Source organism: Hemitrygon akajei, chromosome 6 (genome assembly GCF_048418815.1).
Source record: "Hemitrygon akajei chromosome 6, sHemAka1.3, whole genome shotgun sequence".
Classification (NCBI taxonomy): domain Eukaryota; kingdom Metazoa; phylum Chordata; class Chondrichthyes; order Myliobatiformes; family Dasyatidae; genus Hemitrygon; species Hemitrygon akajei.
In genome coordinates this window covers 124955068-124982732 of record NC_133129.1, presented here as the reverse complement: position 1 = coordinate 124982732, position 27665 = coordinate 124955068, and the positions used below count along the sequence as shown (strand labels likewise).

Here is a 27665-nt window from a genome sequence, read left to right as displayed (position 1 = left end):
CCACCCCCCCCCCCCCCCGCAAGGACTATCCACCACTTCAATTATTTCCCTCTGAGTGTATAGTATACAAATTGACTTTTGAATACCTTATACTTGAATAATTCCTCCCAAGTTCATTTTTTTCAACGTATCTGGTTAATAATCTTCCCATTATAATACCACCCTTCCCTGAAGCCAAAGTGACATGATGAATTTAATAATATAATAGAAGTAGTTTTCTACTGTGACTTTACTGAGAGCCACATTGGATTAAACCCTCAAGCTGATGAAGAGACAAGGTCCTGTGTGATTCATTTGTATTGAGTTACAAATCTAAAGCATATCAATATAGGTTTTCTGCAAATTTACATCAGCACAAAATAAACTCAAATAAATCAGTTTTGGGGAAAAGACAAAAAACAAACTTGGAGATGGTAGTAGAGTGGTGCTGACAGAATATTCCTAAAGACTATATTAATTGTAAGTAATCCACTAAAAGCAAGTACAAACTCCACAATGCGAGAAAATCTGGATTCTGTTTGAAACTATTTTGAAAAGCTTGGAAGAGTAAAGTGATCATTAAGTTGTTGGATTGTTCTAAAGATCCACTGGCTCACTAATTTCTTGAGAAAAGGAACAAAGAAGCCCTAGGCTAGTTTAGTTCACGTGAGATTTGAAAAACACACTAAATGTGGTTTCAACTTAACTTGTTTTGCAGGCCACTCACACATTGCAATGGGCATCAAATGAGTTTCATGTGTAACAATTTAGTTCAGGAGGATGAATTAAGAGCAAAACATTTCAATATATTCTTCCCAATATTTTCACCTTTAGAATGGAGATAGATCAAACCCCATCAGCAAGATAACAAGGTTACCTTTTAGGAGCAGCTAGGAAATAGTTTTTTACCTGTACAGGATTACGTAGTCATGTCCTTGTTTTCTGGATAGTTTATACGCAGGTGTTACTCTTGTGATTGCAAGAAGTGATTTCAATAGTAGTGACAGTCTGTTGTAGACAGTGTATGAAACCTTAATCTCTTTATCACACCTAAATAAGGATCACAACTGTTAGAAAAGTAAGTCAACCCAAGGGGTCTCTGCATTTCCAATCTATTTAACATTTGTGATAAAGTAGCTGAAAACATCGTTATTTGAACCAGCAACAACCAGATAAACAGGATTTTAATTCACCCACTCTACCATGAAACAATACCATCACTTCTCCAACACTGTGAATCATTAGGATGGCTCAGGAAAGCACAGCTTGTTCTCAAATTTCTTATAATTTATCATCAAAATATGGTTTTGCTTGAAATTTGAAATTATTGTCAAAGAACAAACTTACTTATCACTCATTTCCAAACACCATGTTTCCAACTCCATAGAATCTCCCTGAAAAGGGAAAAATGACATGATTTTAAACAGTTTTTAAACAATAAAAGATGCCTAAAATCCCCAAGCCGAAGTGGCAGTGACTAACCGTACCACTCAGTTTACACAAAGACATCATATCCTTCATTACATGCATTTGATTTAAAGAACACCAATCTTACTTTAACTATTACTAACTGGTAATTACTGTCTAAGGCTCTCATTTGTCTCATTGCTTCAGAGAAATATTTGTCTTCCAACTGCATGGTTTGAAAAAGCACAGAAAAGTAATCAAAATTATATGACAATATAAAAAAAAGACATTTCTGTGAAGAAACCCGGGATGCAGTGAATAAAACCATCCCATTTATTTGCCATTCTCACTCACACTGGACCTTAAAATTCCTCTGGCCATAATGATAGGAAAGAAATCCCATTGATTCAACAGTAATAAGGAACAGTGATGAAAGTATAACTTAGAAAATGGAACTGTTACCATTCCATTGTTACTACTACAGTAGTTAAACACATTTTATCAGCTTGTGGCAATGGACTCGATTTATCTATCAATACTAACACCCGAGGAGGCTGCAGCATATCCAGTCCTGAGGCAAATTTTGTGTACTGGTTCTGGGTATCTTGTGTATTATTGCAGTATTTATCGAAGTGAGGGGGTTTCAAGCCTGTAAAATTTGACAATATGGAACAGAATTCAGGAAGCAAGTTATTTGCTAGACTATACTATTTTGACCATGATCTTATGCTAGCATTGACATCCAGTGCTGAAAGGTCACTGAAAAACATGCCATTTATTGTGTTATGTGTTTGGGATGCTTATTACCAGTTTTTAAAAAATTTGTTCTTAACAAATTGTCCAAATTTTGAACTGAGCAATATGCAGTCTTGGTTGTGTTGTTGACTAAACGGTCTTCATAGGCATTCATACCTGTTCTATTGTGTCAGAACAGATGTAAATATCTATTAAGACCGTAGAATCATCAGAAAAATAGTCTCACTCTCTAACAAGCAATGGAGTTAAGTAACTCATGAACTAATATTATTACTCTCATTTGACCCTCCAATAGGATCAAATAAGAGATGGACAAAAAATATCATCTTGTGAGTGACAACTCTATCTTCAGACCATGGATGCTTCAGTCAGTAATGACCCAGACCTACATATCTGCTATCTTGTGTCAAGTACAATTGTAAAGAGAATAATTTTCTTTTTGGCTCCGTCAGGACAAGCCTGTATTGATGCGAGCAGTAAAGGTTCCAATGAACTTTGAAATGAGGTCAGATTGTAAATAGTTTATTGAGGAGCAATATCAAGTGTCTTAATGGTACATCCCAGATGTGCCAATGTTCTACCAATAGTGAGCCACAGAAAGTTGGCTGGGACAGATTTATCCGGTGTGATCTTGTAGGCAGGTTATCATAGGACAACATTTTACTGGACAAACTCAGATGTAATGAAAGCATTTGCCAGGTTTTCAGCACCATCGCAAGATGGTTATAATATTTGGTATACAACAGCATTCAGCCTTTCGTCTCATGCTGACTCTTTGGTAGAACTATTCAATGAGTCCCATCTTGTCACCATGTTCTTTTTCATTTAATTTCATCCCTCAAGATATTTACGAAACTTTTCAAAATGATCACTTACTCCTTTTCTTCCCTGTCTTACAGATCACAACATCACGTGCACACAAAAATGGTGCCTCGGGTCAACTGTTTTTGTTTCCTCTGTTAATTGACCTAAATCTATCTCATCTGCCTTGAGAAACAGCTTTTTCACTTTCAGAACCAAAGCAGTTCACAATTTTAAGTTCATTAAACTTCTTCTTAACTGACTGCTCCAACTCCCTAAACCTAACTCAGTGAATCTCAAATGCATTCTCAATAAAAAGTTCTGATCATTTCCATGCTCGGAACGCAGTGCTCTAGCTGTGCCAAAAACCTACGTTTTAGACAGTCAAAAAGGTTCACTCGGTATTCAGGATGAGATAGGAAATTGGATTAGACATTGGCTTTGTGGGTAAAGCCAGAGTGTGGTCATAGAGGGCTGCCTCTCTGAGTGGAGGCCAGTGACTAGTGGTGTGCCGAAGGGATCGAAGCTGGGTCTTTTGTTGTTTGTCTTCTATATCAATGATCTGGATGATAATGCTGTTAATTGCATCAGCAAATTTGCAGTTGACGTCACAATTAGGAATGTAGTGGACAGAGAAGAAGGCTATCATGGCTTGCAAAAGGATCTGCATCAGCTGGAAAAATGGGCTGAAAAATAACAGATGGAATTTAATGCAGAGAAGTGTGAGGCTTTTTTGTACTTTGGTAGGACCAACCAGGGTAGGTCTTACACAGTGAATGGTAGCACACTGAGGAGTGTGGAAGAAGAAAGGAATCTGGGAATACAGGCACATCATTCATTGAAAGTGGTGTCACAGGTAGGTAGGTCGTTAAGAAAGCCTTTGACACACTGGCCTTCAAAAAAGTCAATGTATTGAGTTCAGAAGATGGAGCATAATGTTGTAGGTGCATAAGACGTTGGTGAGGCCCGATCTGGAGTACTGTGTGTAGTTTTCATCATCTACCTACAGGAAAGATGTAAACAAGGTCAAGAGTGCATTGAAAATTTACAAGGATGTTGCAGGGTCTGGAGGACCCGAGTTATAAGGAAAAATTGACTAGGTTAGGACTGGGTTCTTTAAAACATAGAAGATTGAGAGGAGATTTGATAGAGGTATACAAAATTATGAGGGATATACACAGGATAAATGCAAGCAGGGCTTTTTCCACTGTTGGGTGGGACCACAAACAAAGCTTATGAATTAAGGGTGAAAAGTGAGATTAAGGGGAACATAAGGGGAAACTTCTTCCCTAAGAGGGTCATGAAAGTGTGGGATGCGCAGCCAGCACAAGTGGTCTATGCGAGCTCAATTTCAATTTGGATAGGTACTTGGCTATGGTCCACCGCGGTGCAGGTTGTTGGGAGTAGGCAGTTTAAATAGTATTTGGCATAGACAAGATGGACTTGTTTCTGTGATGTACTTCTCTGTGACTTAGTTGTGTTTGAACTCCATTCTTCAAATAATAAAGCCAAGGATTACATGTACCGGTAATTTCTTTTTATTGAATTACATCTATTTACATTTGTCCTTAACATTAATTATTTATCCACCAGCTCTCACTGTCCATGCTTCTTTTAATATAGTTTTCTTCACGCTTAACGAAATGCAATAGAGCTAAAAGCATGCAACATTAATTCTCAAGAAAACTATCAATTATGGAATGTTATAATTATGAAGAATAACTTTATGAATTAGGACCATTTTCGGAAACAGAGAACTTCACAAGATGACTTAATAATTGTCCAAAATGACAAAAAAAAAGATCCAACCAGGGAGGATTATACTTTTGTATCTCCTTACTCTAATCACAATTTAGAATGTATGAGGGGGTTAGAGCGAGGAGATAGATGTATATAATTCAGCCAGCAAAATGTAGAATCCATTTCTTTTAACACTTGTAGAATACATCACTGAAACTTGTGACTGTGGTGAAAAAGTGTGATCACAGATTTTGTATAAATATTGCTGTATGGAAGGCACTTGATGGCTTCATAACTTTGTGAAGTGAACTGATGTGAGGGAAGACATAAGAAGCAGGAGATACTGGTTTTTGGAGCAACAAATAAATTGTTGGAAGAATTCAAAGGGGGAGGGTGGTAGGAGATATTGTTGACATTTTGGGTCAAGATTCTGCACAGCAGTACTGAGGGAACACTGGCACCTGTGGTGCAAGGATATGAGGAAGGCCAAAAGTAACATCTACATTCGATTACCGCCTTATTTTATGTTGCTTCCTACACTGCTCCAGCCAAATCCTTTAACATCACATTACTCAGTGTTGGGAGATCCAAGCAAATTAGAAAGTGGGAATAAAATCAATTACTAAGGCCTATTAAATGCTAAGGAGTTTATGATGTATGGAAAGAATCTTCATTATTCTTCAACTTGTCATGCTCCAATTCTAGAACTTCTAATTAGTCTTAACTCTCTATCAGATCAGGGTTTATTTTATCTCTTACTAAAGAGTTTCAAACTTTGTTACACATCTTTAAAAAAAACCTTTTATTTCAGTTTATTTTACTTCAAATTTTATAAAGTTAAGTACTTTGTCATTCTGTAAGTGACGTGATTTCAATTTTTGATTGGTCAATTGGAGGTTATTTTAGGATGTGACTAACTGACCAGGATTTAAGATCCAGGCTGGATAAAGTAAAAGTATTAATTATTTCATGGCTTCAAATGCGCTGTCAACACACTGAACAGCTGAAAAGTCAAATGTGCCAAATTTGGTCAAATGAATGCTCACTCAGCTGTTCAGCTTCAATACATAGTCAGTACTAAAATTGGAATATTCAATATTCATGTTGAAAGATCAAGGTGATCCACATGGGAGCTCACAAACAAATGATTGCAGTTTCTCCAGAGTTGTTAAGAGGTACTGGATTTACAAGATTGCTGATTGTGCAACAAAAGGAAATATGAAATGTTATTTAGAAATTTAATTTTTGGGCATAATGATTCAGTAGCTTTAGGTGAAAGGTGGAAGCAAAAAAGTTATTTATTTATAGTAAAATGTAAGCAGGCCAGTGAAAATTTAGCCCATGCAAAGCTCCAGGAATTGCAGCTGTTATTTCTGAGAAACTTTAAAGGTCTGCCAAAGTGGAACACAAGTTCCCTTCCTTTCACTGAATATTTGAAGTTGCTACATCATCAAATGTCAGCTTACTGGTTATTCCTTTTAGGAATTGAAGCATTACATAAAAAGTTGAGAAAAAGATATTTAGGGTATACAAATGCAATTAAGAGATTAAAATGAAATCCACACCTCAGATGTCTTCAGAGAAATTTCCACACACATTGACCGCCCAATTCCTGGAAGTTGCCCTGCCAGTGCCTTCTTCGCCTCATGGGTAACTTCAGGAATATCCTTTATTGCAAGGTTAAACTGAAACAGGAGAGTTATTTGCCAACAATCATAAGAAGATTAACTTAGCCTTTTCAAATTCATTAAAGCTGTGGTTGATGAATTTAAGGCTTGCATGATGATCAGGTTTTATACTTAAAAAAAAATCAAAATATTTAATAATCTTATTTCTGAGTTAATCATCCACAACCGATTTGAGATCGGTAATTACTTTCAGAGAAATGCTTTATTCAGCATCAAGTATTGATTTTGGATGAAAACATCTTGGCTATTCAGCCACTTCTACAAAACAAATGAATAACTTGCCAAACAAGTCAACCTAGATATACGCATTTTATACAATGGTAGTTAAGTCTGTGAAACTTCACTTTGGCAAATGTTAACTTAGAATGGGAATTTTTGGGATAGAGATGAATTTCCTTACCCAGTCTGAGCCTGTAGGGGAAGAGCTTGAACGGGTACAGATTTTTTCTCCAAGTCGTGCTTGTACAATCACCTGAACAGTCTGAAAAACATAGCAGTTAAACACATAAAAATTGGAGCAGCAGGAGGATGTAAGGCCCCTTGAGCCACTGTTGCTATTCAGCAAATTGGATCTTGGCTACAGCTCCACTTTCTTGCCAGATGCCACAATAATTCAAACAAGCCATCATACAGTTTTAATTTCTTGCCTCCATTGACAGCAGCAATGATTTTAAGTTTTACATATTAATCAAAACTTTGCTATAAGAATTCAAATGCAAAATAATCTTACAACTTTGAACCAAGGACCTACAGTTTTATAATCATTCCACATTAATATTGCCTGATGACAATCAATTCACAGAAGCTAAGCTTTTTTCAGTTTGTCATATTGCCTCCTTCAGCTTAACAGATGATGCATGAGCATTTTTATCTTATTTAGACACAGCACATTAACAGGCCTTTCTGGACCAACAAGCCTGCACTGCTCAATTACACCCATGTGACCAACTAACCTATGAACTTGTACGTCTTTGGAATGAGGGAGGAAACTGGAGAACCCGGATGAAACCTACATTGTCATGCAAAAAATGTACAAACTCTTTACAGACAGCAGTGGTATTGGGCTTGTGTTGTTGATCCTATATTGTTATGCTAACCACTACACTACCATAACAACTGCAGTGTATTAGTTATTGTCCTCATGTTTACACCATGAATGCTCCTCAACTGTAACTATCAAAGTGTATGGATATCTAAAGATGTTAACATTTATAACAAGCATTAAATTTAAATTCTTGTCATCAATCTCACAAACTTATCTATTTATGATACACTTACACACCATATTCATATTATCCTTTTCAAATTTAATTGGGTTTTTTATGTTTCAATTATTCATCTGCAGCTAATATGTGGTGATGTAGCTAACAAATGGCACTTTTTGAAGAAATGGACAATGTTCATAACATTTTATTCCTTAATGAAATAAAACACGGTTTATCTAGTCATTAACATATCACTATTTGTCGGATTTGTTTGTTTAAATTAACTGTTCTTTCCTTTGAAAAAACAGTAAATGAACTTTAAAAGTTTGGAAGATCCAATGAGATCAACAGAGTTGCAGAGAAGCAAGTATTTACCAATAAAAGGAAGGTAGGGCCAAGAAAAATAGCCACTTACATTGGTCTGCTGACAAACAGAAGAATTAGACTAAGCAGGGATTTGAAAAAGCATTAGGAGATATTGTGGGTGCAAAACATTTAAGAGATATGCACTCTTAGTATTTAGTAAAGATCGTAAGCAATGTGAGAAAGCTTTGTGGTTAAAAGCTGTGAGAAGGGAAGTAACAACAAGGAATTATATTGAACGACAGAGGCTTTGGGGAATAATGTCTGGAGTGCCTCTAGATGTATGTATGGACAAGTTAAAAAATAATTTAGTCAGAGGTAAAGTTGTGGATGCTAAATGTTTAAAAGGTTTTGTGGTGGAGTTCTAACAGATGGCTTATCGATGTCGATTAAATTTGATGGAAAAATGTATATGTTTAAATTTGGTTATATGAGTTATATGATTTGAGTATATGTGCTACCCTTTCTGAATGCTCTCAATGTCAGAACTTTGGTCATGTAGCAGCTGCATGTAAGGGTAAAAAGTGATGTGGTAGTTATGAAGGGAAGAAGAAAATGATTATTGCAATTACAGAGAAGATGTTAGGCTTTTGAAGACCCTGACCTGAAGTTACACTCTGACTTTGGTTCTTTGTGGGAATAGGACCCACTCTCAGGGGCTCACAACCGGCCACTTTTTGATATCCCAAGGACATGGCCTGGAAGACAACCATGCCTTCAGGGTTCCGGATTTTCGTGGCTCTGGAGACGTGCTGATTCTAGACCAGTGCCCCTGACTGAAGCATTGTGGGAGAACATGGACATCGGAAGCAGTGAGTTAGCTACCGCGGGTTATGTGTCCAAAGAACTGTGCCTTTCTGGGGCCGACACTCTGGGCGCAGAGCTCCGAAAAAGCGGCGCCATAGACTTTTAACATCGTAAATCAGTGAGTTGTTTGCTATGTCTCCCCTCTCACTGTGAAACAGAGACAGCTCTTTCCCCCTTATTAGGGAGCGAGCAAGCCTGTGGTATGTCGAATTACTGGATGAACGAGTAGCATCTGGGTACTGGAAGTTTGTCTTTATTGATGCTTGCTGCAAGCTTGAGTGCTCAGTAGAGGTGGGAGCTGGGCGGTGGATGCTTTTTGCTGGTGGGGGGTTCATTGCCTTGCTGCTGCTTGTACGTGCGAGGGGGGAGCCGGGGGGGCTTTGGGGTTCTAACATTTAACCACCATTCTTTCTTTGGGCCACCCCTTAGGCACCGCACTGAGATTATATTGTGGTTCTGTTAAGTCATCCTCAATTTCAGCATTACTTGTAGAAATGTGTGAAGTACCTTTACAACTACGCATGTTACAATAAGCAATGGTTTATTGGTTCAATGTAAGAGGACAAAGTTTGTCATCCAATAATGTTGCCAATAGTAATGTTAGAAACACTCTATTCTTCAGTTTTGGCACAATGGGAAATGAATGGACACAGAAACTTGGGTTATTTAAAGTGGATGATGGTCCCAGTGTACACCTTTCAGTCCCTCCTCATTAGTTTTTCCCTTTGCCTGTGGTTGATCTGGGCCTTCAGGAATGATCAAGATGAGAAGTGATTGTTTGTCAGTGGCCCAGGAAGTTCAGCAACGTACGCAAGGCAGATATTATGGATTCTTACATATCTACACAGAAGGTTCAGAAGATTGCTAATGTTCCAAACCTTTAGCCGACTATTAAGAAAAAATTGTCAAAGTGTTAGTATTCACATCTGAGATAGTTGCTATCATTTTAGCCTTAGAATGGGTCAAAGTAGAATGTTCTGATTTCATACTTCTGTGCTCTGATTTGTTCTCAGTATTGATATCTTTTAAAACCGGGCAGGACATTCTTCTTGAGATTGGACAACATCTATTGAGGCTGCAGGGCCTAGATCTGTCTATACATTTCATATGGGTTTTTGCCCATGTTGGGTTTGAAGGAAATGAGGTGGCAGACATTCTTACCAAGCAATCACTTAAAATTAAATATATAAATGTAGTGGTTTGCACAAGGGAGAAATGAAAGCCATAATTAAAAAGCTGATTCAGTCGCAGTGGCAATAAAGTCAGGATAAGGAAAAATCCAGAGGATGGTGGGAACTCAACTGGGGATGGGTATAAAAGGAAGGAAGAAGTTGTACTTGTATGTTTATGCATTGGACATACTAAGTTGAATAATTCTTTGTTCAGAATTAATAAGCATGATACAAGCATTTGTAGGAAATGCAATTGTCAAGAAAAGATGAAGTATATATTGTTCGAATACAGTTTCTATGAGGTGCAAAGGAAACAACTAATTGTTAGATTGAGTTCTTTCAGAGAGACATAATTTAACATGGACAGTTTGTTAGGATATCACTGCCATTGTAATGTATACAAGTGCACACTTGACTTTCTGAAAAGCATTAAACTTCTTGATATTATATGAGTATTTTTTCCTGTTATTATGTGACCTTTGACATAATGGAGACAAAGTGGTCAAAGTCACTCAATCTAGGTGTTCAACGAGATTCCTCTCATTCTTCTAAACTCCAGCAGGTATGGGCCCAGATCCATTAAATGCCCTCATACATTCTCATACCATCTCTTTAGCTACCTCTTTCAGAACCTTAGATGTAATCCATCTGGTCCAGGTGATGCATCTACTTTCAGATTTTTCAGCTTCTTAAGCACTTCAGGAGATCAAATAAAAAAGGGGTAGTATATAGTTAATAGAGGCAGCTTAATAACATTGAAGTCTAGAGCGATCTTGGAATCCAGATCCACTGTCCACTGAAATTGGCTACACAAATAGATAAGGTGGTGAAGAAGACATATGGCATTCTTTTCTGCATTGACAGGAGTGTCGAGTACACGAGTAAGTCACGCTGCTGCGGCATAAAACTTTAGTCAGACTGCACTTGGTGGTATTGTGTGAAATTCTAGTTACTCCATTACATCTTTTTATTTCAGATATAGTTCTGCTACTGCTAGAGCCTGTTATCTACATTCTGGTGGTGTGATTTTGGGCTGATCAGGCGATCTGGCGCTTCGCTGCCTCAGAGAGTGTTCTACGAGGCTGGGAGCAAAGCCTGCGGCAAGGAGGCAGGTCATGGGCCCACGATCGACTCAATCTCTCTCCAATTAAAGTGCGAGGAAGACTGAAATCATTGAAGTGAGTGCAGAAGGCAAGCAAGTGTTCAGCGCCAACTACAAGCCTCTCACTCGCTGGTGTTGGAGAAGGTATTTGCATGTGATGGTCTCTCACGCTTGCTGCTCCAAAGGGAAGGTCCCTGCATTTGTGTGATCTCTATCCCTCAATGCTGTGAAATGATGGGGTCGAAGCAAGGTTTAATCAACACAGACTGTAGATTTGGACTCTAATTCAGGTTTATGATGTGTTCTAGTTTCTAGTTCTGGTCACCCTTTTTTGTTACTACTTTTGACCGATTATTGAATCAGGCTGGCCTGCAGATAATGAACACTAAGCTTAATTGCACTGAAATATGCCTTTTGAGTTTGAGTTTTATATTCTGTATTCTTGCTTATTTTTTTTGTTGCTGTTTGCATGACTTTTTTTGCGGATTCGAGGGGGGGTGTTATGCTTTTCTTTGAATGGGTTGGTTCCATGGCTCTTCATTGTTTTGTAACTGTCTGTGTGGAAGACAAATCTCAAGGTTGTATACTGTATACATACTTTGATAATAAATGTACTTTGAATTACAGAAAGGATATGGAGACTATATAAAGGGTGCAGAAGAGGGTGCAGTTGGATTAGAGGGTATGAGCTAGAAGGAAAAGTTCGACACACCTGGATTGTTCTGAGTGTCAGAGGGTGAGGGAGACAGGTTTCTAAAAATAAAGTCAACATAGGGTGAACAGTTAGATTCTTTTAACCTGGGTGGAAATGTCCAGAGTACATGTTTGCTCTTAAAGTTAGAAGGGGAGAGTTTTTTTTTTTATATAGAGTGGTAATCTTTGGAATGGTTGACCACTAATAGTAGTAAAAGTAAGAAGTTTGGATCTTAAGAGGCTTTTATTAAGATAAAGTGTAGGGTTCTTAGTACTATTACCTGTAATGTTAACTATTAATAAAATGGTTTCTCTGTAGTGCTAATAATAAGATGGCTTCTTTGTAATATTAACTGCTGAGGTAATGGGTTTTCTGTAGCAGCATGTTTGGGTTATGATTAGTGATAACGGGACTTTTCTCCAATGGGAGAGATGTTATTATTCCTTGTCTGTCTAAAGCTGTTAGTTTGCATGGTTTTTGGAATCTTCGGAGTGGAGAGGCGAAGAGGAAGGACGTGCGGGAAGTGCTCTGGTCGACCACTGTGGTCGGTCCCAGGCCGAGGGTCGAGGAGTTTGGAGGAGATCAAATGGTGCAGAGAATAACCTGCCTCTTGAGCTCCAATAATTTTGTGCATGAACTGATAAACTCTGATAAGTGTGGCGCCTTATTTTTTTCACTTTGATATTTGTTTCTCTGTTAACCTCCTAGTTCCAGTCAAATTGTGGAGTGTAATCATTTACATGCATATTGTGTACTGTCTGATATTTTATGTTGTGGGTGTGTACCGGAGTGCATCAAACAGTGTCCACGCCAACACAGTTACAAAGTTAGTGGGGTTGGTGTCAATTTACCCTAGACGAACGGTAATCAATTGGGGCATAGTCACTACAAACGGAACAATGAAGGGAATGAAAGGATACGGATGATGCACAGGAGATGGACTTTTACTAAATATTGGCCCTTGAGATTGGCATTTCCAGGTCAGAAATGTTGACTTTTTGTAGGGTGTAGCATAACCTATTAAGCATTTGTAGCATTTTGTTTTACTTTAGGTTTCTAGCATCTACGGTGTACTTGCTTTGTTTTCCATTATGTTCAATGTAAATCATTTTGGGATATCCTGACTGTGTGAAAGTTCACCATTTTAAAGCAAGTCTTTCTGTCATACAAATCCATAATGTGCAATATAAAGTAGGCATATGCTCGAGAATGCAACTTTGAAGTAGATATGAAAAATAGGGATATGCTGGAAAAAGACTGGTGACAGATTTTACGAGAATATTGTGACACATTACTTAATGTAGCTAGGAAGTTAAGTCTTTACTACCCAAATTCAAAGCTGCAGTCAATGTTTTCTTTGTTTGATTCAATATGCAGGCTAACTACAGATCTTGTTTCAACTGAAAATTATCACATCTCTTAGCATTAATTGGTAATACAGTAGATTCCAGTTAATAGGGCAGCCGCTTATTTGGGACAACTCTTAAAGAACAAAAACAAGTCGAGAAAATTGCCGGGATTCCCTTCACTTATTTGGGACACTTTCCACTTAATTAGGGCAGGAAACTGTTGCCAACCAGTTTGTAACTAGTGTCAGTTGCACATATTTGAATGGCCATTAGACTTTACACCATGCTTTGAGTGAACAGTTTTTAAGTAGCATGTGTTTGTCTTCAAAAAGCAGCTAATTTTGTCAATGATAGTTGATGAGAAGTAAGCAGTAAGACAATTCAGAGCTGTTTTGCTCACTGCAGTTTCAAACATTCAGATTTGGAGATGCCAGAAATGATTTCACTAGTTAAGCACTATGAAGAATTTGAAGGTATTGACAATCAGCTTGAATGACAGCATTAAAATTAAAATGAAGATTTGGAGGATGCAATTGTCGACAGTATTGTAAGAAGGCAGTCAATTATGTGCACTGAGTGCCAATTTTGTTCATTTACGGTCAAAAGAATGTGACAAGGATGAATTCCTCCGTCAATAAGTATGAGGAACTACTACAGCTTTATAATACTGTAGTGGTATTGGTATTGTTCCAATTTGTTCTGTATTTCATTTAAATATATAATTACTCAGTGTATCTTTTTTCAAAATCGTAAACATGAGGAAATCTGCAGATACTAGAAATTCAAGCAATACACACAAAATGCTGGTGGAACACAGCAGGCCAGGCAGCATCTATAGGAAGAAGTACAGTCGACGTCTCAGCCCGAAACGTCGACTGTACTTCTTCCTATAGATATTGCCTGGCCTGCTGTGTTCCACCAGCATTTTGTGTGTGTTGTGTCTTTTTTACACCTTTTTAGCTATTTTCATGAAACTTTGGCTAATTTAGGAAGCTTCTTAATTGGGCCAAAATGTACTGGACCAGATATGTCACAATTAACCAGAATCCACTGTACTTTATTTGTACCTTCAGGGCAAAGAATTTGATAAACTTATCCAGGTCCTTTTTATCCTGAGGACTCAGTTCACCATCCATGGTGGGGAAAACCTGTAGATAAGGCAGAAAATAAAAAAAACAATTATAATTATTAGAGTATAAAGACAGAGTTTAGAAAAAACAGCACGTTTCCATTAGCCAACATTTAGTGCTTTAGTTATTTTTCCATTCTCTTGGATGTAAATCTTAAACTTCAGCACTCCACACTATTAGTTCTCTAACTTTGCTCTCTGGTAATCCAAGAACTGCAGTGTACTTTTGCAAAGTCACAACGATCTTCACAACACATGTAATACACAGATATTTTATGTGACAAACATACAGAAGGCAACAATATGTAAGTAATATTGATGCTTGTGGGCTTTACAGAAACAAGTTAGTGGAAATTTTCCTTATTGAAGAAAACTTAACATGCAGGAAATTCAGTTGACCTTGCCCTGCCTCGATCTGCCAATGTGCACTTTTTTTTGCTTTACACTTTCAAAGCGGTATTTTCTGAATTCTGAGATTTATTTTCTTCCAATTTTTTTTTGCCTGAACTTCACAAGATAAAATTTTACCCTTTGGTAAAGATTTTTAAATGTAACATTTTCATGTGGGTACATGAAGAACATAGTGATTTGTCAGACAAACACAATTGGCTTTAGCCGTACTTTCAAGTTCATGTATAGATAAGTCTTTGAACACAAGGGGAATTCAAGTTGCAGTTGTATGCTTAGCTGACCAAACTGACTCAATTTCAAAAGCACTGCTGGATTTTACTTAGTCATTATTTTAAAGATGGTATTATTCCTTTCTCATGGAAAGGAACTGTGATGTCTGCTGCATATCATGTTTGAATTGCGCAGCACAGAAATTAACCCTTGTCCACTCCTATCAACACCAATGCCATTTGCCTGCATTAGGGCCCATATTCGTATACATTTTTTGATCTAGGTACCTATGCATGTTTCTTTTAACTGTTGTATATGTCTCAATACCACCTTGGGCAACTTGTTTCAGAAAACCACTACATTACTGTTACCTGTCTACATGTAATTTTCCAAAACATTTTGTGTCTCTGCTTTTTAAAAATTCTAATAGCATCTTCAGCACTGAAACTATATTCAACTTTAAGCTGCAGAAAGAACAACAAATTTTTGATCATCTTCCCACCACAGGTTGAGCAGCACATGCATTGCTTAAGTGTATATTGTCTGAGTGGTCTAAATTGCAATGTTAAGGATTAGAATGCTAATTGTGTAAGTATACTTCCTAGATTATAAAAACCTTTAGAAATTATAAATAGCAAATTACAGCAAGTCTGCATAAATATCAACATTAAGGTGTCAAATTAAACCAATCAAATTAAAGATCAAAGTCTGGCAGTATTCTGTTTACAATAGTATGCAAGATGACCTAGAGAACATGGCAGACAAATTAAGCTTATGTGGAAGACTAACACTGAAATTTCTGAGGGACTCCTGATAACTGTATTTGGCATTAAAGAGGATAATTGAACAAAGGAAGAATTCCGTTTTCAATTGACCCTGCTGAGCAAACACTTAATCCTCAATTGTTGCTCAACCCAGTTTATTAAATAGTCAAAAACAAAATTAAACTTCATGTCTGTTCAACTATTACAGACTAATAATTGCACAAAAGCCTTGCAGCATCCTGTCATTCCCTACTTATATGATCCAATTACCTTTTTTTGTGGATATAATGTACAGATTTTAAGCTGCAAGTATTACCTCCTGAAACATCCTCACTGATGTTATTTGGATTGTCCAAAACTCAGTGGCCAGGAAATAGTTGTGCATATTCACCTGGCCAATTTCCAGCAAAGCTACATTTCAAAACCTCTTAGACATGCTGGTGACAGAGGTTATGTAAAAAAGGCACATCAATTTACATCATAGATTTTCTCTCAACCAAAACCTTTGCTACAGTACAACTAAATGCAATACATTTCCTATAAAAAAAAAGGAGGAAATTAGTTGTGGTGGAAGAAACAACTTATTTTCTCGATGTATTCAAATATGTCTGTTGGGATTAGGCATCTGGACATGAGGTGAGGACAAGTCTGAGGTCAATGATCAAATTGTTCACAAATCTCAGCTTCATGAATAATGACATTACCGGTAGTTAGAGTGATTGTAAAGCCATTACTATCCTTTGGGAGAATTGCTGCTTTTATTTGCCTTTAATGTATCATCCAGATGTATAGCTTGCTGACTAGCGCATTAAGTCATAGATTAACAACTAGAATTTTTTGTGACTCTATTCATATTTAAACATCCATATCTTTATGACTGAATGAAAAGAATGTGAAAATACTGAGGTAAAACAAAGCAGAGATCACTTTTATAAACTTGAAAAATATCTATTTATTCAATCAGAAAGCAAACTATTGACCAGAATTCAATATTGAGCACAATGTCAATTATTAGCTAGTAATATTAAAAGTTAACACAACTATATGTCAAGTAATCAATCCTAAATGTAATTGTAAAATCCCTTGGTCCTGGTGTTAAATACGGTACAGCTGAATGTGTTCCAATTTTTCAGAAATCCTAATGATTTAGTATTTAACTCACATGGTGATGCTTCTAGTGGTCCACTTAAAATCCCCAGAGCTCTGTCCCAAACACTTGTTTCAAATTTCACTGATTTTAGGAAAAGGTGTAAGCAGAAGTTCAAACACTACTGGAGTGCCTGGTAATTGACCTCAGTTTTTAACCAAATCTTGCAAAGTTCATTTCTAGCATATTGTATTTAAATTTGATAAGATATATCTAAAGGGCAAAGTTACAAGTAGAATTAATTAGACAATAGACAATAGGTGCAGAAGTAAACCATTTGGCCCTTCGAGCCTGCACCGCCATTCTGAGATCATGGCTGATCATCTACTATCAATACCCGGCTCCTGCCTTGTCCCCATATCCCTTGATTCCCCTATCCATAAGATACCTATCTAGCTCCTTCTTGAAAGCATCCAGAGAATTGGCCTCCACTGCCTTCCGAGGCAGAGCATTCCAGACCCCCACAACTCTCTGGGAGAAGAAGTTTTTCCTTAACTCTGTCCTAAATGACCTACCCCTTATTCTCAAACCATGCCCTCTGGTACTGGACTCTCCCAGCATCTGGAACATATTTCCTGCCTCTATCTTGTCCAATCCCTTAATAATCTTATATGTTGCAATCAGATCCCCTCTCAATCTCCTTAATTCCAGCGTGTACAAGCCTAGTCTCTCTAACCTCTCTGTGTAAGACAGTCCGGACATCCCAGGAATTAACCTCGTGAATCTACGCTGCACTTCCTCTATAGCCAGGATGTCCTTCCTTAACCCTGGAGACCAAAACTGTACACAATACTCCAGGTGTGGTCTCACCGGGGCCCTGTACAAATACAAGAGGATTTCCTTGCTCTTGTACTCAATTCCCTTTGTAATAAAGGCCAACATTCCATTAGCCTTCTTCACTGCCTGCTGCACTTGCTCATTCACCTTCAGTGACTGATAAACAAGTACTCCTAGATCTCTTTGTATTTCTCCCTTACCTAACTCTACACCGTTCAGATAATAATCTGCCTTCCTGTTCTTACTCCCAAAGTGGATAACCTCACACTTATTCACATTAAACATCATCTGCCAAGTATCTGCCCAGTCACTCAGCCTATCCAAGTCACCCTGAATTCTCCTAACAACCTCATCACATGTCACACTGTCACCCAGCTTAGTATCATCAGCAAACTTGCTGATGTTATTCTTAATGCCTTCATTTAAATCGTTGACGTAAATCATAAACAGCTGTGGTCCCAATACCGAGCCCTGTGGCACCCCACTAGTCACCACCTGCCATTCCGAGAAACACCCATTCACCGTTACCCTTTGCTTTCTATCTGCCAACCAGTTTTCTATCCATGTCAATATCCCCCCCAATGCCATGAGCTCTGATTTTACCCACCAATCTCCTATGTGGGACCTTATCAAATGTCTTCTGAAAATCGAGGTACACTACATCCACTGGATCTCCCTTGTCTAACTTCCTGGTTACATCCTCGAAAAACTCCAATAGATTAGTCAAGCATGATTTGCCCTTGGTAAATCCATGCTGGCTCGGCCCAATCCTATCACTGCTATCTAGATATGCCACTATTTCATCTTTAATAATGGACTCTAGCATCTTCCCCACTACTGATGTTAGGCTGACAGGACGATAGTTCTCTGTTTTCTCCCTCCCTCTTTTCTTAAAAAGTGGGATAACATTAGCCATTCTCCAATCCTCAGGAACTGATCCTGAATCTAAGGAACATTGGAAAATGATTACCAATGCATCCGCAATTTCCAGGGCCACCTCCTTTAGTACCCTAGGATGCAGATCAAATTGTCATGTGGTGAAGTAGTGAGATACAATGAAAAACCTGCAGCAGCATCACAAGTTTGCTGATAACCCCAGTGTTGCAGTCTGAATCAAAGGTGATGGCAAATCGGCAAATAGGAGGGAGATTGAAAATTAGGCTGAAAGGTGCCATGACAACCACCTCTCATTAATGTCTGCAAGACCAAGGAGATGATTATTGACCTCAGGAGGTGGAAACTGGAGGTCCATGAGCCAGTCCTCATTAGGGGATCAGAGGTGGAGAGGGTCATAAGCTTTAAATTTCTCAGTGTTATCAGTTCAGAGAATCTGTCCTGGGTCTAGCACACAGGTACCATTATGAAGAAAGCACGATAGTGCCTCTACTTTTTTTAAAATAAATTTTTTATTAGTTTTTCAAAACATTTTACAAAATTAAAAACCCCAAATCCCAGTGGGGAGCATTAATACAGTGCAAAATTAAGCATACAATAACAATATGCTACAAAGGAAGAGAATTTAACAAAAAAGCACCTAAATTAAAGACAAGTGAGCTTAGTGTTCTCCCCAAGCCCCACAACACAAGAAAAAAACAACATCAACTCCAGACCAACCACCACACAATATAGAGAGTATAAGTCAGGACAGTCAAACTCCCAGACTGTGAATACACTTAGCAACAGAGGATAATAATGCCTACTACCAGAAAAAAAAAAGGGAGCTGAAAGCAAGGGACCGAAAAGAAAAAAAAAGAAAAAAAAACCTTAGTCAAGAGGAAGGTTATGAAAGTACTCGATAAAAGGTCCCCAGACCTTATGGAACTTTAGATCCGAATTAAGAACTGAATAATGAATTGTTTCGAGGTCCAAGCAGGCCATAATATCGTTAAGCCATTGCGCATGAGTGGGCGGGGCAACATCTCTCCATCTAAGGAGGATCAAGCGTCTCGCCAGGAGAGAGGCAAAGGATAGTATTCGGCATTGGGTCGGACCCAGACATAAATCTGTCTTGCCCCAAAAACCGAACAGAGCAATTAAGGGGTTAGGTTCTAGGTGCTGATTCAGAATACCCGATAATGTAGTGAAGACATCTTTCCAGAATTTCTCCAAGCTAGGACAGAACCAGTACATATGGATGAGAGAGGCCACGACCCTCTTGCATTTATCACAGAGTGGACTAATGCCAGGGTAGAATCGAGATAGTTTAGATTTAGACATATGGGCTCTATGAACAATCTTAAACTGTAAAAGGCAATGGTGAGCACAAAGGGAGGTTGAGTTAACTGATTTGAGAACTGAGTCCCAGCTCTCCTCGGATAAGGAGATATTTAAATCCTGCTCCCAGGCCATTTTAATTTTATCCACAGGGGCCCGTCGTAAGGCTGCTAGTTTATCTCGGATAATTGATATTAAACCTTTACCTAGTGGATTAATGGAAAGAAATAGGTCCATAGCATTTTTCGCAGGCATTTCAGGAAAGTTAGGAATTAAAGGAGCAGTAAAGTGTCGGATTTGGAGATATCTGAAAAAGTGAGCGTTAGGCAGGTTGAACTTAACAGAGAGCTGCTGAAAAGAAGCGAAGCGATTATCAATGAAGAGATCTTCAAAATGTCTAATGCCCTTCCTGTGCCAAACATGGAATGCTGAATCGTATGTAGTAGGTAAAAAAAGGTGATTATGTGCGACAGGGCTAGAAATGGAAAACCTCTGGAAACCATAGCATTTCCTGAACTGAGCCCATATACGCAAAGTGTGTCTAACAAGAGGATTAGCTATTGATCTGGGCAGACTGCTAGGGAGTGCAGAGCCAAGAAGTGCAGATATAGATAATTCTTTGGTGGAGCTCAACTCCATTGCCACCCAGTTAGGGCACTCAGGTTGACCGTGGAAGAAAGACCAGAAGGCAGCACAACGTATATTAGCTGCCCAGTAATATAAGCGAAAGTTAGGTAAAGCCATGCCACCCTCTTTTTTAGATTTTTGGAGGTGGATTTTATTAATTCTAGAGCGCTTATTCTGCCACAGATATGACAAAATAATAGAGTCTAAGGAATCAAAAAAAGATTTAGGAATAAAAATTGGGATAGATTGAAATAAGTATAAAAATTTGGGGAGAACATACATTTTAACAACATTAATATGACCTACCAAAGACATAGATAGAGGTGACCTTTGTACCAGACTCTGTTTTATAGCATATGAAAGATTGACAAAGTTTTCACGACAGAGATCTTTAAATTTCCTTGTGACTGTAATTCCAAGATAAGTAAATTGATTATGGACTACTTTAAAAGGGAGATCACGAAATATTAGTTCTTGTGCTTCTTTATTAATTGGGATAAGTTCACTCTTATGTAAATTGAGTTTATAGCCAGAGATCTGGCTAAACTGGTCAAGAAGTGAAAACATTAGAGGTAAGGATGTAGACGGATTTGAGAGAAAGAGTAATAAGTCATCAGCATAGAGAGAAACTTTATGCTCAACACCCCCTCTCCAAATCCCGGTCAATTCAGGACAATTTCGAAATGCTATCGCCAGAGGTTCTATAGCCAAATCAAAGAGAAAGGGACTTAAGGGGCATCCCTGACGGGTGCCACGTTTGAGATTAAATACTTGGGATTTCTGAAAATTGGTTAGAACAGAAGCAGTAGGACACAGGTACAGCAATTGGATCCAAGAGATGAAACTTTGGCCGAGGTCAAATTTTTCTAAGACTGCAAAAAGGTAGTTCCACTCTATACGATCAAATGCTTTCTCCGCATCAAGGGAGATAACACATTCAGGAGTCCCAGTTGGAGCTGAGTATAAAATATTAAATAGACGCCGAATGTTAAAAAAAGGGAGACGGTTTTTAATAAAGCCTGTTTGGTCATCAGAGATAATGGAGGGAATAACGGTTTCTAATCTATGAGCCAACACTTTAGCTAAGATCTTTACATCAACATTGAGCAGAGAGATCGGCCTGTACGAGGAACACTCTGTTGGGTCTTTGCCCTTTTATAAAAGAAGAATAATAGATACCTCATTGAAAGAGGGTGGCAATTTGCCGTAATTAAACGAGTCAGATAATACTGAAAGTAACTGAGAAGAAAGAAGTGAAGAGAATGATTTATAAAATTCTACAGGGAACCCATCAGGTCCAGGAGATTTCCCTGAGGACAGTGCAGAAATTGCAAAAGATATTTCTTCTGGTGATATAGGCGCATTGAGTTTGGCTTTGAAATCAGATGAAAGTGAGGGGATATTCAGATTCTGTAAAAATTGATCCACAGAGGTATTGTCATTCAGAGATTCAGAGGAATAAAGCCGAGAATAAAAATTTTTAAATGCGTCATTAATTTCTAAATGATCCGATGTAAAGTCTCCGTTCTCCTTCCGGATCTTTGTAATATGTTGTTTGGCTTTGGAACGCCTCAGCTGATTGGCTAGGAATTTACCAGACTTATCCCCATGAATGTAAAAGCGACTCTTGCTTTCGAGAAGTTGGCGTTCGACAGGTTGAGTGGACAGAAGGTTAAATTTAGTTTGGAGTTCAACGCGCTTCTTGTATAGTTCAGGGTTCTTAGTTTGGGCATATATTTGATCCAAATCTTTAATCTGGTTAATGAGGTCTGCTCGATCTGCATGGGATCTTCTATTGAGATTTGCTGTGTAAGAGATTATTTGACCCCTCAGATATGCTTTCATGGCATCCCAGACAATCTGGGATGGCACTTCAGGTGATGTATTAGTGTTAAAATAAAAGGTTATCTGATCCTTAATAAATTTTACGAAATCATCATCCGATAATAAAGTTGAATCGAACCGCCAGTGTTTATTCCTCTGAGGGAGACCAGGAAAGTTCAGAGAGAGGGTAATTGGGGCATGGTCAGAAATCAGTATACTCTGATAGTCACAAGAGTGGGCAAATGGGATAAGTTGGTTATCGAGTAAGAAATAGTCAATTCTAGTGAAGGTATGGTGAACATGTGAGAAAAAAGAATAATCTCTCTCCGTAGGATGGAGGAAATGCCATATATCAGAGATACCAAAATTAGAGAGAAACGATTGAATAGCTAAGGCAGATTTAGTAGGTGATCTGGTAACAGAGGACGATCGGTCCAGTTTAGGATCCAACCAACAGTTGAAGTCGCCACCCAGTATAAGAGAGTATGAGTTTAAGTCTGGTAGTGAGGAAAAAAAACGTTCAAAAAAGTTAACATCATCAAAGTTGGGGGCATACAGGTTTGGTAGTGCAACTTTAGTGTTATATAGTTTACCAGAAACAATAATAAAACGGCCATTTGTATCAGATATTTTATTATGGAGTTCAAAAGGAATATTTGAGTTAATAAGAATGGAGACTCCCCTAGCTTTAGCGGCAAAGGATGAATGAAAATGCTGACCCGCCCACTTTGACAGAAGCCGGGAGTTATCAAAACAACGAATATGAGTTTCTTGGAGGAAAGCAATGTCAGCTTTGAGTTGTTTGATATGTGAGAATACCTTCCTCCTTTTAACAGGGTGGTTCAATCCCTTTACATTCCAGCTCACGAATTTAAGTGCACTAGCCATTATCAATTACTAATGCATAAAAGGCAGCAGGCATATAAAAAGTCAAGCAGTACAATAGCAGTCTGGGAGCAGAGATGTAAACATAGATTCGTAAAGTCAAAATATAAACATGTCCTGAGCAATAAAGAGAAACAATGAATACAGTGAGTGATGTTGGAACTGGAAAATTCACCCCACCCGCACAACCCAAAACTAGACGGCTACCAAAATAAGTAGCTAGCTCTACCAAAAAAATTAACCCAAATACAACTTCCAGATCTGTGTCATTAACAACAGTTCCGTATAAATACTATAGCAAATAGTAACTAGTTTATGCACTAGAAAACATAACTACAGATTAGAACACCTTCTGCAGAAATATAAAACTTAATACAGAGAAAATCGGAAGAAGACCAAAACTAACCTACCCGCGAAAAATTATAGAAGAGTAAAGAGAAAGGGAAAAAAAAGGTAAGAAAGAAAAAGAAAAAAGAAGAGAAAGGGGAAAATTATAAATTCAAGACGAGTATTTATCAACCATTTACAGAGAAGGGAGAAAAAAATTCAGAGATTAGAAAAAAGGAGTGAAGAAAAAAAAGATAAAATAAGTATTAAAAAAAAAGAAAAATAAATCAGCAATTAAACTGTGAACCACAAACAGGGAGGCCTTCACTAAAGACTTTGAAACTCCAAAACAAGTTAGAGTTAGTTGTAGAACTCTGTAGGTAAAGTTATACACGAATAAAAATAGATTACACACACACCAAATCCCGGGAGAGATTGTCAACAGCCCTTAAAGTTTCAATGAATAATGTCTGAGTGATTCAAGTGAAGTCTGAGTCCAGAAAAAGTAATTTTACTACGAGGAGTACTTATCCACCATTTTAGGAGGTCCGATCAGATTCCGAAGATGACTGGATAGCCGGAAGACTTGCCACAAACGCTTCAGCTTCCTTCGCTGATTCGAACCACTTGTATTTCCCGGTATTAAGCTTGATTCGTAGATCAGCAAGATTGCGAAGAGAAGGTTTGAAACCACGATCAAAAAGCACTTTCATTGTGCCTTTAAACTCAGCGCGCATCTTTAAGGTCTGGGGTGCAAAATCTTCCACAAAGCGAATGGTTGTATCCTGGAAAGGAAAAGACCCCCTGCGACGCGCCTCTACAATCAGACTGTGTTTTACCTGGTATTGATGGAAACACAAGACTACTGGTCGCGGACGGGAGCCCAGAATTCCGGGGGGGGACGTAAACTCTATGTGCCCGTTCGAGCTCGGGCGGGTTCGGAAGCAAATCTTTCCCGAATATCTCACAGAGAAACTCAGCGAAAAACTTCACAGTTGATCCCTGTTCGGTCGCCTCTGGCAATCCAAGAATTCTGAGGTTGCATCGCCTGCTGCGATTTTCGAGATCCACCATTTTGGAAAGAAGTTTGTTAGATTTTTCCTCTAAGCTGGAACAGAGAGTCTCCAAGTATCGAACACGACTTTCTAAATCTTCAGAAGTTCGAATCGATGCGAGATAAGTGTTCAGCATGTTTGTCCACTTTATCGTTGATCCAATCTAGTTTGTCTTCTAACTGTTTGAAAGCGGCTTTAAATTCCTTTAAAATTTCGTCTCGGAGCTTTCCGAGCGCAACCAGCGTCTCGTCCGAAGGGGTCATAGCTTCTTTTTTCCCGGATTTAGAACTCTTGCTAGACATTGTAAGTTAGATATGTTCACAGGCAAGTAAGAGATACCGAAATAATTCCTAACTAAGGTTTAAAAAATGGAGACATTTAGTGCAAAGATAGCGACAGTAACGGAACAAAAGTTCGGAGCAGCTAAACAATCGCCATCTTACTGGAAGTCCCCTGCCTCTACTTTTTTAAAAGAAATTTGCAAAGATTCGGCATGTCGTCCGAAACTTTGACAAGCTTTTACTGATGTGGAGAGGATATTGACTGGTTGCATCACAGCCTGGTAAGGAAACACCAACTCCCTTGTATAAAGAAGTCTACAAAAAGTAGTAAATACAGCCCAGCCTGTCACAGGTAAAGCAGTCTCCATTGCTGCGCATCATCTACACGGGATGCTGTCTCAGGAAAGCAGCATTTATCATCAAGGACCCTCACCATCTAGGCCATGATCTCTTCTCACTGCTGCCATTGGGAAGAAGGTACAGGAGCCTTAGGACCCACACCACCAAGTTCAGGAAGTTATTACTAATCAATTATTACTAACCCCTCTTGAACCAGAGGGGATAACTTTACTCACCCATCACTAGAACTGTTTTTACAAACTACTGACTCAACTTTCAAGTACTCTACATCTCACGTTTTTGATATTTATTGCTTATATTTACATCTTTTTTTATTTTTTTTATTTGCACAGGTTATTGTCTTTTTCACATTCGTTGTTAATCATTTTGCATGCGGTTTTTCATTGATTCTGTTGTGTTTCTTTTACTTATTGTGAATGACCATAAGAAAATGAATCTCAGGGTTGTATATGGTGACGTGTATAGGGGTCCCCTGTTTTTCGAACATTTGCTTTACAACACCTCAGTGTTACGAAAGACCTACATTAGTTACCTGTTTTTGCTAACAGAAGGAGTTTTCACTGTTACAAAAAAAGGCAGCGCACAAAAAAGGCAGTGTGCGCCCCGAGCAGCTAAGCTCCTGCCCCTGAACTGCATTCTAGCCAGCACTGCTTAAACACGTGCCTGTGAGCATCTGTGCTTTATGTCGATTTATTTTGTGCCTCTGTTAGCAAGATTAGTTCTAAGGTTTCAGAAAAGCCTAAAAGAGCTCATAAGGGTGTTACACTTAGCGTAAAACTAGACATAATTAAGCGTTTCGATCATGGTGAATGAAGTAAGGACAAAGTGAATTTGGCTTGTAGAAGTTGACGAAGATGATGTTGAAGAGGTTTTGGTATCCCATGACCAAGAACTGATAGATGAAGAGCTGATGCAATTGGAAGAGGAAAGGATAACAATTGAAACCAAATGCAGTAGCGAACAGCCCGAAAGTGAAGTTGTCCAGGAACTGAATGTGAAGCAATTGCATGACATTTTCACTGCGATTGACAATGCTGCAATGATTGCAAAAATTTTTTGAAAGGGTACGTAGGTTTAGGGCATATTTGCAGGATGGTTTGAGTGCTTACAAAGAACTGTGGATAGAAAAATGCGCGAGGCTAAGCAGTTAAGCATACTGTTGTTTTTCAAGCCTTCCACATCAGCCACAGCAGACGACGAACCTCCACCTTCGACATCGAGGCAGGCAGACATAGAAGAAGGTGACCTGCCTGCCCTGATGGAAACAGACGATGATGAGATGATACCCCAGTCTCCCACCATCCCAACCTCCGACGACTCAGCCTAACAGACCATCATCAGTGTGCTCGCTGTCTTCCCCATTTCACTAAGTGATACTACATTGTACATACATTATTTCTACTTTACATAGGCTGTGTATTTTTATGTTTTATTTGGTTTGATTTGGCAGCTTCATGGCTTAAAGGATACTGAAGAGAGTGCTTCTGCCGAGAGCACTTGCATGAGATTTTTGCTATGGTGGATAGTGCTGCAATGATAGCAGGAAAGTATTTCCACTTTATATAGGCTATGTATTTATCATATCATTCCTGCTTTTACTATATGTTACTGTTATTTTGTGTTATTTGGCATGATATGGTAGGTTATTTTTTGGGTCTGTGAACGCTCACAAATTTTTCCTATATAAATAAATGGTAATTGCTTCTTCACTTTATGACATTCCGGCTTACAAACCATTTCATAGGAACACTCTACCTTTGGATGGTGGGGGAAACCTGTATATACTTTGATAATAAACTTACTTTGAACTTGAGTTCAGACAACACAATTTAAAGTAGTTATATAAAACAGTAAAGCAGAAAACTAAATGTACACCAAATACACCACAGAAGCACAATTGAATAAATGAATTCAATTTCTGTTTACTTCTCTGCTCATCTTCTCCATTTCCAAGTACATACAGTCTTCATTACCTTTATAATTGCAGCTGAATATGGTTCTACCAAGCTTTCAAATGCCTTGTTCCAATGTGCTTAGTGAACCATATGGGGAGGACACTAATGATCTTACTGATTGTATCATTGGCCACATCAACTTCTGTGTGGATAACACTGTAGTACCCATCAAGGACTGTTCACCACTTTTCTAACAACAAACCATGGGTCACCAGTGACCCAAAGGCTCTTTTCAACAACAAAAACAACCTTTAGACCAGGAGACAGGCAGGAATTGAAACCTGCAGAGGGACCTAAAGAAGACCAAGCTGGCTAAAGAGGAATACAGGAGGAGCCGGAGAACAAGCTTGGGCAGAATAGCACGCAGGAGGTATGGAGAGGCACGAAGAACATCACTGGCTTCAATCAGTCAAGCCACAGACCCTTTAAATGCGGCCATGAATGGGCTAGTAAGTTAAACCAATTCTTCAGTAGGTTTGACAATTACCCTCCTGTTTACACTCCCCTTAGCACACCAGTCCAGGCGCCAAGGCACCCAATGCCCCCTCAGTACAAATGTCTCCCCTCCTTCCTCCTACCCCCTCCAGTTCAACACATGGATGAACAACAAAGGCTACTACCACTGCCTACATCCCC

At 38.5% G+C, this 27665-nt stretch overlaps 1 protein-coding gene across 8 annotated transcripts in view; it reads right to left on the bottom strand.

Annotated features, from left to right (window-relative positions):
- Positions 1 to 27665, bottom strand: part of atg13 (ATG13 autophagy related 13 homolog (S. cerevisiae)) — a 120922-nt gene that overhangs the window by 77744 nt on the left and 15513 nt on the right. For all 8 annotated transcript variants that reach the window (XM_073049195.1, XM_073049197.1, XM_073049193.1 and 5 more), the window contains exons 2-6: positions 14131 to 14211; positions 6772 to 6852; positions 6249 to 6368; positions 1327 to 1373; positions 889 to 1029 (exon numbers count right to left, since the gene is read on the bottom strand). In XM_073049195.1, coding sequence (XP_072905296.1) covers positions 889 to 1029; positions 1327 to 1373; positions 6249 to 6368; positions 6772 to 6852; positions 14131 to 14199 — 458 coding nt within the window. In that variant the 5' untranslated portion in view covers positions 14200 to 14211. The remainder of the gene's footprint in view (positions 1 to 888; positions 1030 to 1326; positions 1374 to 6248; positions 6369 to 6771; positions 6853 to 14130; positions 14212 to 27665) is intronic.